Genomic DNA, 12500 nt, shown 5'->3' with positions numbered 1-12500 from the left:
GTGCGTGTGCGTGTGTGTGTGTACATTTTAAGTGTACCATAGTCTAATTGGACAAAGTTCACCCTGGTGCTTCAGGGGGTGGGCCTATGTCTACAGGAGCCAATCAGTTAGACTTGACTGGACTGAAGCGTGTACTAGTCTGGCCCCTCCTTCTACCTGCCTTCAGGATACACACAGCCAAGAATAACAAACCACAACAAAAACTCTGAGCACAACGTGAACTAGTCATACTAATTAAGTTAGCGTGTGTGTGAGTCTGCGTGTGCTAACTATGCCTGTTTTCAACATGCTTGCAGATTCAGGATCCTTTAGAACACAGGTAAGACATACACATCTTTAACATCTTATTGCTAAACATTTTGTTACCTGGGAGAGCCTCACAGAACCCTGCCCAAATTACCATATTAAATCACTCTGCAGAAACTTTATGTTTTCAAAGTTCTGCATTTCTTCTGTATTTTTAATTAAATGCAATGTACATTTTGCAATTGTGTTCACATTGATGCAAATGTTTCATATTTCTGGAGCTAAATGCTGCAAAAAACATTGATTATAAACTTCTGCATTTGCACATAAGGACCATTTGTCAAAGTGCAAGGACATCACTGCATAATCAGTTTTCTGAAGTAATCAAATTAAACCTAAATCTTAGATCGATCTAAAGTAATCCATTTAATTTGTCCACAGCTTGGTACTTAACCAGTGCTGTGCTGCAGTAACTGTGTGTTTTCACTCTCCTTAGCAAGAATCTCCTATTATACTGGAGTAAACCATTTCAATTAAATTTGATCCAGTATATAAATGTGTAGCTCAGCGTATAGATATAGATATATAACATATAGTTACAATTGTATAGTGTAATGAAAAGCTTTTTCTTAATGGTCTTTATGGTCCAGCAGAATGTCAATTTTTATTGTGTAGAGACATTTAATGTGTACTGTGCATGACCCGACAAACCACTGCCAGCTGTACGGAGAATGCAAAGCATACATTTATGCTTTAGAAATTAGGTTAGGGCTGTTTGGCTCTGCCATGTATGAGGATGTTCAGGGTAATAAATGTAGCTCCTGCCTCATTCTGCAGGGTTTGTCCTTTTGCTTTGGTCTGTGACTTGAGTTCGACCTGAGTACTGGTTCATAAAAACGTCACTTTATGAGGGTGCTGGCATCAGTGCATGAGGCTTTTTTACTGTGGGGCTTATTTACTGTGTGCTCTTTAATTGCAGGAACGATCACACAGCCAGCGCACAGATTCAGGTGAGTGGCTAAGAACACAAACTCACATGCATGGAAACTTGAACACATGCAAACATACAAACACTTGCAGGTGCAAAGGTTCTTGAACTCTGTACAGTGCTGAAATATGTGTGATCCACCACCAGTCAGACTGCATCTACCTGGAACACTTCTTCACCAGGGAGAAGAAGTGTTCTGTGTTCATTCAGCTCCTCATTTACCTCACTGCTTCCATAGAAACTAGTGCTTGCATTGCATTGGAAGCTAGAACATTCCGCATTTGCACCTGAACCGAACTGCTGAATGCCATGGTGACACTCATGAGGAGGGCAAGCTCTTGCATGTTACCACAGCTGTGTAGTTAGCGAGCGGGAATGTGCTGGATAAACATGCCATGGAACAGCCATTAACACTTTAATCTGGGGCTTCTTATCTCCTGTAATGCAAAACTTATACTAAACCCAAGTTGTCTAGCCCCCTGCTAATGAAACTGTCGAACTGCTACAGTCACACTGAGTGCTAAAAATTTGGTAGCATAGACCTAGTGTTCACTAAAACTCTGAGTTCCAAAAAACCAACCATCTTTGTAAAGACCTTTCCACAGAAACACTGGTTGGTTGGAGCAGGTGGACCTTCTCTCCAGCACACAGTTAGATGACCACTGTGTTTGGTGCATGCTGCCTGACTTAGACAATAATCATGTGTAATCATGTGTTCTTGCAGTTTTGCAACTCTGAAAAAGAGAATCATACTCCCAATACCTCAGCATGTGTTTGTAGAACCCAGTTAAATATATGGATCTGAGCCCATGGTAATACCTTTCAGCTCCCCTCTGAGTGAACAAGAATCCACTGCATATAGATATTTGATTCTTGTTTTTGCAGTGTTGCAGTATGGTAGCAGAAACCTGAAAAGTAAGCTTTCTAACTAGAAGGCAAATAGCTTATGCCAAGGAACAAGTTCAGCCACAAACACAGTAGACTGCAATTGCTTCTATCAGCATCTCAATCTGTGATTCTGGTTCTTCTTGTAGTTTGCCGCCTCACTAGGGGTCAGGTGTGTTAACCCTATCAGGAGTACAGGCACACTGGAATTCTACTGATGATAAAACACATTCTACTGATGATGTAGAAAAAGAATCTGTCTCACAATTACTCACAGTAGCCAAATCACAATGGCCAAATTGTAGAAACATATAATTGCAATGCGAGAAAAATGCAAGAAAAAATCTCCTACAAGGGTTATGTGTTCTTGTGTGTGAGGAGCACTTAGAAAGGCTCCAGCAGGGTATTGCGCTCAGTGGCTTTATTAAACCTTATGCTCATAGAACACTTGTTTGCCATATAGGCCGCACAGAGTGGGTCGTTTTTAGACGAGAACTGGTCTTCCTGACTGATCTGTCCTTTTGGAATTTCACTTTGACAGAAGCTGCTAATCTGAGGAAGACAAACACACAAACATAGCCTCCTACTGCCTTTTAACTGCAGTTGTCTGGTAACTACACTGGACACTTATAGAGCTCTCTCTCTCTCTCTCTCTCTCTCTCTCTCTCTCTCTCTCTCTCTCTCTCTCTCTCTCTTTCTGTCTGTCTCTTATTCACTTTCTCACTCTTCTTAGTGTCACTTTTTCTATTTCCCACTCCCTCTTGGGTATCCTTACTTACATTTAAGAGCTCTATCACACCCAGCTACGGTTTTGTAAGTGATCTTGGAGGGGGTGAAAGAGAGAAACATTTTCTGCAGCATGTATTGTAGGCACAGGATCGTTCCCTCGCAGAGAGGTGGTATGTGGGAGCTAGGTCTCCTGAGCAAGGTTTGTGTGCACTTACATACATTGCACACATACACATACATCGTGTACACACACCCACACACACACACACACACACACACACACACACATAGCTCTGCGTGGCAGTGTAAAGCTACAGCATCAGTGTGCAGGGCTGACTGGGTATGTGAGGGGGTGGTGTGAGACTGGAACACTACCTGCTGGGGGTCTGCACTGGCACCTGCTTCCACAAACCTCTCATCATCATAGCAGCAACAACACACACACATACACACATGCGTGCAACCACCTACACAGACTCTCTGCGAGGTTCGGTTCAAGACACCTGCAGTCTTGTGAGACCTCGGCGTGCTCCAGTTACTAAAAAAACAACATGGTTTTGATCACCAATTAGGGTAACATCCAGGCCATAGTGCTTATAGTTCGCACTCTCTCTCTCTCCCTCTCCCCCCCCCCCCCTCTCTCTCTCTCCCTCTCTCTCCCTCTGCAATTCTGTCTCTCTTTCTCGGCGGGTGACCTTGGGCAGCGGTAGTAGACGCCTTTGTAGTGCTGAGGTGAAAGGCTCTTAGTGTGTGTTTCCTGGGTGTACTTGCTTCCATACCCTTCCACACTATATTAGAAACAGAAATAGACAGAAACATACATAGTACCTCATTATTAACCACAGCAGTTGCTTGGTTGGGATGTGTTTGTGTGCATGTGTTCTTCATACCTTCACAGGGCTGAGACAATACACTGGTCATAAGGAACACACTGCATATTAGTCAGTGCAAAAACATACACAAGAGTATGCCAGCTTGCCCAATAACAACCTGTTCTTCTAGTACATAAATATAAATGCAAGGCTTTATAAGACAAAAGATATCCTTTTCACACAACAATAACATCTCATTCTCGCATGTACATGTAATACGAGTTAATTAAACAACTGATTTGTTGTTTTTCCACTGTCAGGCCTGCCCAAAATGCTCGCAATACGTAACTACTATGGCATCCCCAGTCCTGTCTGTGGTCCCCCTGTTAACATGCAGGAGGGCGACATCATAGAGCTGATTCGTGCAGACCTCCACAGCTCCTGGTGGCAGGTGAGAAGCTTCATATCATCTTCCACCCACTTCTTTAACAGTCAAGTGCGCACCCACACACACACACACACACACACACACACACACACACACACACACACACACGCACACGCACACGCACACGCACACGCACACACACACACACACACACACACACACACACACACACACACACACACTCCTGTGGAGGGGAACAGTCAGAGATGGCACTACATCCTCTGTGAGCTTTCAAAGCTGATCATTAAACATCTTTCCATCTGTGTCTGTATATTAAGCAGCTCTCTGTTTGTACTTTTCTTTTAAAGCTCCTTTACATCCTGACTGTCTAGTCCTGGATTCCTACTTTTTGGCTGTGTCTGCTGTAAAAAGCCATACAAATAAAACAAGATTGGATTAAATGATTAAGATGCTAACATGCTGGGTACCTAGACAGTGGAGGCACTGTAATCAAGAAGCATATTTGAGCACCTGCGCTTAGACCTGGCTGTCCTTAGCAGACCCTCAGATCCTTACTGTGCATGATCTAACATTACCCTCATAAACACACACACACACACACACACACACACAGACACACACACAGACACACACACTACCCTTGCCCATCTGCAGTCCCAGGCCCTTGGGAGGTGGAGCAATGTGGATGTTCCCCATCAAACTAGGTGATACTGGCCGGCCTGCATCCACACCCAGCTGAGGTCCACACACTCTGTGAGCCTGTCCGCCTCCAGAGCTGGCCAGCAAGCCCCAACATCCCAAACACAGCACAGCTCAGAGGTCATCACTAAATGGTGGCAGTGGAATGACTTAGAACACTCTCCCTCCAGCACTGCACTGCTTTTGATAAACTGCTTCCCCACCCAGCCTCGCTGTGAGCGGCTTACCTAATGCACCTACCCCCACCTGGCCCTAGTGCTTCCTTTCTGGATGGTGAAGGTGTGTGCAGGTTGCATGCTGATGGCAGGTGGAAAAGAAGTTTGAGTGTCTGGCTGCCTGTTTGTGCTGTTCTCAGAGTGACAGTCTGTGTAGCGACGTCTGATTCCGCCCTTTGTCAACACTCTGAGCTGTTGATGCAAGCTGTTGGTCGCTCTGGCTCTCTGAGATAGCACACGCGCCAGCACACCGCCCACTGAGTTTACACACAGGCATGAACACATAGACACACACACACACACACACACAGCATGGAGAGAGAGAGAAATGACACATACAGAGAGAAATGAAGGTTTTTCATCACATCATCGTCACACAGACTTAAACAAAGAACGCCCATGTGCACACGAACAAACAGTTCAATGCCTGGCGCCTACTGTCAAAACAATGCCACGCTTGTGTACGCGTGGCACAGATATGTGGGCGGGGCATTCCACAGGCACCCACAGCATTTACTTTCATGAACCCTCAGGCTGGTAAAGCAGGATTCAGTTCTATATGGCGCAGTTGAATTCAAGAAGGCTCAATTCACTTCAATATAAATAATTTCATTTCAATTAAAATCATTAAACCCAGCCATGAGTGTACAATACACTGTAAGAAGAAGCTTGTTTAGCTTGTCCTTTGGAGGTGTAAAAGAGGTGAATACATAGACTCAGCATAGCAGTAATACTAATGTTTCATAATGCGTTTACCACAGGACACTAAATGAGCAATATAATAAATATTATCAATAAATATATATGTATTGAATAATAAGGTCACAGTACAGAGTCTATAATGTGTGTGTGCTATAGTATTGCCCATCTTGTTCCCTGCACTGCTTGATTCTGCTTAATGCGTTCTGGGGATTATCACAGGAGCCCACAGTCTCACTGCTGTGGTGAACGTCAGACAGCACTGGTTATCCGCGCTAGGCTTGAGGATGTGTCCAGGGCCTTCGGCATTCTGGGAGGAGCCTGGCTCTCAGACTGGTTTTGGGGGCGGAGTTTGTCCCCTCCCTTGTTTGTGCTGGCAGTGTGAAAAGCGGCTGATGCATGATGAGATATTCAGATGGTGGAGTGGTCATGGGCATGAGTCTGTGTCTTACCGACCTTCGCTGCTACTCAGTATGACTGACCAAGCACTGGGTAACACTGGTAACACTGGTAATTCAGGGCTGCTAGGTCTGGTAGCTCTCAACACCCTCATTACCCTGGTAGTCTTGATAAAATTGATCGCACTGGCAGGGCTGACAGTCCTGGTAATTTTGGAACCAACGGTATCCCAGGTAACCCTGATAACACGGGTAGCTCTGGTAACCGTGGTAACACTGGTAGTCCGGGTAGTTCTGGTCACCCTGGTAACACTCTCACCCAATTCTCACCCTCTGTAGATGAGAATACAAACATGATCAATTGCTCTAATTTAATTTTACCCAATATTCTGCGTGGGTTAACAAGGTTAGGAAGTTTAATAGCAATCATGGGCCCATCTCAGCCATAGCTGGCAGAACAGCCCCACCGGAGGGCGCCGGTGAAACGTCATTGCACTAAACGCATCACTGTCACTTAAGCACCACTTTACAAATTGAGTTAGTTCGAAGACGATGGCCGATGGCACTGCTATGAGCTTTTAGCATCTCCCAGCAGGATGAACAGAAGAAAGGTGCAGCAAGTAGCCTTGCCATGGCAGAAAGCATAGGTCCCACATGAGGATTCAGGCCCAAAGGTCCCACATGAGGATTCAGGCCCAAAGGTCCCACATGAGGATTCAGGCCCAAAGGTCCCACATGAGGATTCAGGCCCATATTCTTCTGGCAACAGCACAGTGCTTTCTCATTGTAAATCTTTCTAGTAAATCAAGCATCTTGGAACAATAATTCAAGTGTTTGTTTTTTTATTGTAGTGCAGTTCAGTCAAGGTAAGTCTCTGAAATGGAGTGACTCTGTTTCTAAATGTGTATCTCCACTTGGACTCCTCCTACTGAATCAATCATCCCTGTCTTCAGTCTCCTGTCTTCTTTCTAAATTGCTTCTCTCTCCCTCGGCAAAGCTGTGGATTACCTTTCACTTCTCTTAAAGGAATCGACCTTCTCCGTAATCCAGATGTGAGCATCAGTTATTGACACCTGGCAGGGATCAGCTAGCAAGGCTAACAAAATCTCATTCTGATAATGCTAACCAAGGTCCATTCATTAAGTAATGTTTCCGGGGGTTCATTCAATTAAGAGTAAGCAAACCCCGTTATTTGTAATGAGTTTCAAAAAATCCAAAGCACTTAGTGTTTGGAGTATCTTCATATAAGTATGATATTTATTTACTTTCCAACAAGGCAATAAAAACAAGTTATTAAGGGAAGGCGATTTTCCTATTCTGCCTTTAAGATCTAGCTCTAAATGGATCATGCTGGGTGATGTGTGCTAATTATTGCTGAATTACTGAAAAGGAGTTGTCCAACTAAACTTAATGAAATGATGTGTCCTGGTTGCAGGGGAAGGTGTTGATGACGAAAGAGGTTGGCTTCTTCCCCAGTGATGCTGTGAAACCTTTCCCATGTGTGAGTGTGAAATTTCAACCATTTTTTTTTTTAAAGGTTTATACTTGTGTGTACGTCTGTTTGTGCATAACGTGTGTATGCTTGTGGTATATTGTTTTGCCTGGCCAGAATGTCTTATTGAGCGTCAGGGTAGGGTTTATATTTTCGGTACACCTCCGGCACCAGGTGTGTCTTTTTCGCCCTGCTTGGCCCTTTCTACCAGACTCTGTGACACTTCCCTGCCCTCCATCTGAAGTCAACGGCCATTGGCTGACTGTTACCTCTGTACACCAGTGTACAGATAAAGATAGAAGCAGAAAATGTCTGAGAATTAGAAAACCACCTGTGGCCTTAAACACAAAACATACAAGAATGAGCACTGAGGCGGCTGAGAGAGGTCCGTAAAGTCAAGAGGACACACATTCCTGAAAATAATTATGTTTAAAAAATAGGTTAGAGGGGAATTTCAAGAACAAAGTCACTTGTTGGTTTACTCTGTCTATTTCTAGCTATCTTTCTCTCTCTCTCTCTCTCTCTCTCTCTCTCTCTCTCTCTCTCTCTCTCTCTGTGTCTCTCTCTCACACACACACACACACACACTCTCTCTCTCTCTCTCTCTAATTGTTGGGTCTCTCTTTATCTTCCTTTCAGGCCAAACCTATTGATTACTCCCCTCAGCCATGGTGAGTTAATAATCTGTTCACATGTTCACAGTTGATGTCACATTTGTATTTGTATCCCTTACAATGTTTAAGCATCTTTTTAATGACAAATGATAAAACACCCAGGGAGACTTCACAATTCTTATTAATATTCTTACTAATACTAATAGGCAGTATATTTGGGATATGTTTTATAATACTAAGGAATAATATATTAGTAACTATTTATGTAGCCTTGTGCATTTCAAATGCTAGAGTCTTCTTAAGCACAGGGTTAGTGTTAAGTCTTTGATATTTCATTTACCCATTAAAATCATGAGAAGATAAACACACACTTCTTCCCTGGGGGGATGGGCACTGGGGAATTCAATGTGTTACCCCCCATGCTGAGTCTAATTAGCTATGCAGAGCCTAATTTTTGTCTGTCACGTCTGTGTTCTTTAACCTTTGACTCATGCATGTTTTGTGCAGGTTCGTGGGGCGAATGCAGCGGATTCAGGCAGAGGCGGAGCTTGTGAACAGGAAGAACAGCACGTATCTGGTGCGGCACCGAGGACAAGAGAGTAACGAGTACGCCATCAGCATCAAGTGAGTCGCCGTGGTTACACTTCTGCGCATCTATGCATTTAATCATGGCCTTCATCAAATGCCATTTCTAGCAGAATTACAGAGTCTAGACTGCTAGTTATGTGTGTCTGTGTTTAGTGTATGTACAGTGTGCTGACCAGTCCCTGTGGTGTGTCTGTCGTGATGCTTGCATATGTATGTGTGTGTGTGTGTATGTGTGTGTGTATGTGTGTATGTGTGTATGTGTGTGTGTGTGTGAGAGAGAGAGAGAGAGAGAGAGAGAGAGAGAGAGAGAGAGAGAGAGAGAGAGTACATGTTAGGAGGGTTGTGAAGTCCTAAGTGCTGGAGTGGGTATGGAAACAGAACAGAGATGGCTGACAGAGAACTGAACAGCATAAACACAGACTACATAAACTACATAAACCATTACTAGATCCTAGGCCAGCATGTCCAGTCAGACCATCAGCAGACACAACCAAGTTATCAGAAGACACAACTGCACATCAGTAGACACACTTACAGCAGACCTTTCATTTCAACAGTGGACATTTTCCCCTCAGCTTGTGATACTGAACATATTAGGCATATGTTTAAGTGGCTTACTGATTCAGAGGGCTATTATTGTTCAGGTCATCACATAAAAATGGAGTAGAAAAGATACAATATCTAAACAGATGGAGAGAGAGAGAGAGAGAGAGAGAGAGAGAGAGAGAGAGAGACCAAGGAAAATTAGAGAAGTGAAGCTGATAAGGTCCCGTCATTTGTCCCATTCCAGAGGTCAGAGGCTTGTGCGCTGTACCATACTGCTGGGGCAGCTCTGCTCCTGGGGTGCATTATGGACTGTAGCACTCAGCTCTAAATGACTCTTCTCACTTTGCCATGTGCCGTAGATACAACAACGATGTGAAGCACATCAAGATCTTAACCAGGGATGGCTACTTCCAGATCGCCGAGAACAGGAGGTTCAGAAGCATCCTGGTGAGCACCATGCGCTTGTGTGTGTGTATGTGTGTGTGTGTGTGTGTGTGTGTGTGTGTGTGTGTGTGTGTGAAGGTTTGCGGGCATTATATTCCACTGTCTTCATGTAACGTTACTGCTGGCCCGAGTGCCGCAGGGCGCGGAACAGGACGCACAGACTTCCTTGAGAACGTGAGACGTTCAACGACAGTAAACATGTACAACAAAGTTGGCACCCACTTAACACTGATGGAAAACATGACTGTACATTTAATATTAAACATAGAACACCGATACATTAATAGACGATTACACAAAACAACGTTACGGCTAGAATACTCAGGATTGACACATATGTAGCAACAATGACCAACAATGGGAGCACACACACACAGGGGTTTAAATAGACATGAGACATTTAACATTAAACCCTGATCATGTGTGTGCAATCCCTGGGGGGGCGTGGTTACAACACAAACACAGTACATGTGGATCCCCCTGAACACGGCGGGCTGTACCACGTGACTTATGGGGGAGGAGCAGTCCGTGACACTTCAAATATGCACTCAGCCCCCTATGCTATTTGAACCCTTCAAAATGGAATCCTGAGTGTTCTGTCTGCTGGACGCGTATTTAGACTTCTTGTCATTATTTAGCAAGCTGGGTAAAGAAAATTATGTCCTGTGTGGGGATATTGTATTTTGGATTAGAGTTTTCATGGCACCATTTATTATTATACATTATTATTAGATATCTATTGTGCATTGTTATTGCCTCATTTGTTTTCTTTTTAAAAGGCTTCATAGAAGCAGCCTTTTAACATCATCATGTCATACGCAAATCGAGCGGGTTTTGTCATTTACTTCTGAAAGTGCTTTTAGATTCGATTTCGCAAATGTCACCTAAAGAGCATTACTGGATGCAAAATGGTGAATACTGCAGTCTTATTGAATCGGCTCAGACATTTTTGCTCTCAGTACTTATTTTATGTACCTACATGTGCATGACTGTGTATGTGTGTGTGTGCGCGCGTGTGTGTGTGTGTGTGTGTGTGTGTGTGTGTGTGTGTGTGCACGCACATGAGTGTGCACACATATGTGTGTTTGCTCATATGTGTCTGTATGTATCCCTAACTGGTTGTGTAAAAACTGGTTGTTTTTACAGGAGCTGATTGAGTACTATAAAAATCACTCTCTGAAGGAGGGCTTCAGGACTTTGGACACCACCCTGCAGTTTGCCTACAGGGAGCCAGAGAATGGAGCAACCAGTGAGTATGCCCTTATTCCACCCACAGCACACATGCTCTGTCTACCACACTTTCTTAGCCTACAGGAACCTTACTCTGCCCACAGCTCCTTTACTCCACCCAAAGTTCTTACTCCACCCACATGTCCCACCCATAGCACCCTCACCCACCCATCACACCCTCACTTCGCCCACAACACTTTCTCCTGCATACTGTCCTCCTCCTGCTCATCCTTTTCTGGCAGAGAAATCATGCTGGTCTGAACAGATTTTCATTGGTTTGTTCCAAAAACAGGTGTGTTTGATCTGTCGGGAAGGTGCTCCTTAGACCAAGCTCACACGCATATTTTATGACAGAAAATACAAAATCAGAGTCAGTTCTAGCAAAGTTTAAAATTTGTTTATTTGCTTGCTTGGTTATTTGCGTGTTTGTGTATACTACAGGTATTGGAATAGTCATTCACTATGTGGTGTTTGTTGTCTCCTGGCGCTGTAAAGCTTCAGCAGCTGTGCTCCAGCTCGTCTGCATCATGCCTAGCTTGCTCAATCAGGCAATTGCTATGGCGGCAGAGTGTGTCCTATGCTCTTTTGGAAACCATGAGCCGTAAAACGCACATACACGTGCAGGCGGCTCCGAACCTCCCCACTGTTAAGTCATGTTTCCCCACGAGACTCTCTCTCATCGAACTGATGGCTTTGAAATGATGTGCTAGCCATGCAGGCCTGCTGTGGAGAGTGCACCGCTCAACTGTACACGTTCCTAGAAAGAGCCTGAGATGGAAACGAGGTTTTTGGATCTGTAAGATCTAAGATTACATCTAGGAGTTCAATGCTGAAATGTGTGTGTGTGTGTGTGTGTGTGTGTGTGTGTGTGTGTGTGTATGTGTGTATGCTGGTGGTTATGATGATGAGCTGGAGCTGTTAGAGAATTCTTCACTACTGAGCACACACTCACACACTCCAGGCTTGATTGAGAGTTTGTGAAGCACTGTAATCAGTGCTTCGATGAGATGTGAGCAGAGCTCCATATGGCAGTGTGTGGGGAGAGTGCAGGGAACAGACACACTCAAGGTCGTCTGGCAGGCGGCCGCACACAGAGAGAGCCCTGCCTACTCACTTCAGGGAGAGGATGTCACTTGAATCTCTCATTCCTCAAAGAAACCACCCAGAGGACAAGAAAGTGAAGAACACGTACTCCCAGCACAGCTCTAATGCTGTTTCTCCCCCTTCCCATTCTATCTCTCTCTCCTCCTTTCCTCTCGCTCTCTTTCTCCCCATCTCTCTCTCTCTCTCTCTCTCTTTCTCTCTCTCTCTTTCTCTCTCTCTCTCTCTCACTTTATTCTCTTTAGTTTTCTCTTTGTCCCTCTGCCTCTCATGTGTTCTGTTTTCCTCCATCCATTCTCTTATATTGTTCTGCTGTGTCATGGTTGTGCATGCACATGTAAATTGTGCACTTTGGCACTGCAGCCAATGCCCGAGGCACAAAGCATAGTGCACTCACGGCACTAA

At 44.4% G+C, this 12500-nt stretch overlaps 1 protein-coding gene across 5 annotated transcripts in view; it reads left to right on the top strand.

Moving 5' to 3' along the window:
- The window catches only part of vav3a (vav 3 guanine nucleotide exchange factor a), a 76282-nt gene that overhangs the window by 58451 nt on the left and 5331 nt on the right, over positions 1–12500 (top strand). For 4 of the 5 annotated variants that reach the window (XM_027013280.3, XM_027013279.3, XM_027013281.3 and 1 more), the window contains 8 exons: positions 297–319; positions 1226–1256; positions 3981–4111; positions 7516–7581; positions 8212–8243; positions 8694–8810; positions 9680–9767; positions 10911–11013. In XM_027013280.3, coding sequence (XP_026869081.1) covers positions 297–319; positions 1226–1256; positions 3981–4111; positions 7516–7581; positions 8212–8243; positions 8694–8810; positions 9680–9767; positions 10911–11013 — 591 coding nt within the window. Of the gene's footprint in view, positions 1–296; positions 320–1225; positions 1257–3980; positions 4112–7515; positions 7582–8211; positions 8244–8693; positions 8811–9679; positions 9768–10910; positions 11014–12340 lie in introns of all 5 variants that reach the window. The other variant, XM_081695839.1, reaches the window with a different exon arrangement.

Source organism: Electrophorus electricus, chromosome 14 (assembly GCF_041902795.1).
Source record: "Electrophorus electricus isolate QZ-2024a chromosome 14, ASM4190279v1, whole genome shotgun sequence".
In the NCBI taxonomy this organism is placed as follows: domain Eukaryota; kingdom Metazoa; phylum Chordata; class Actinopteri; order Gymnotiformes; family Gymnotidae; genus Electrophorus; species Electrophorus electricus.
Note: the sequence above shows the minus strand (reverse complement) of the source record. Positions and strands in the feature narration are given on the sequence as shown.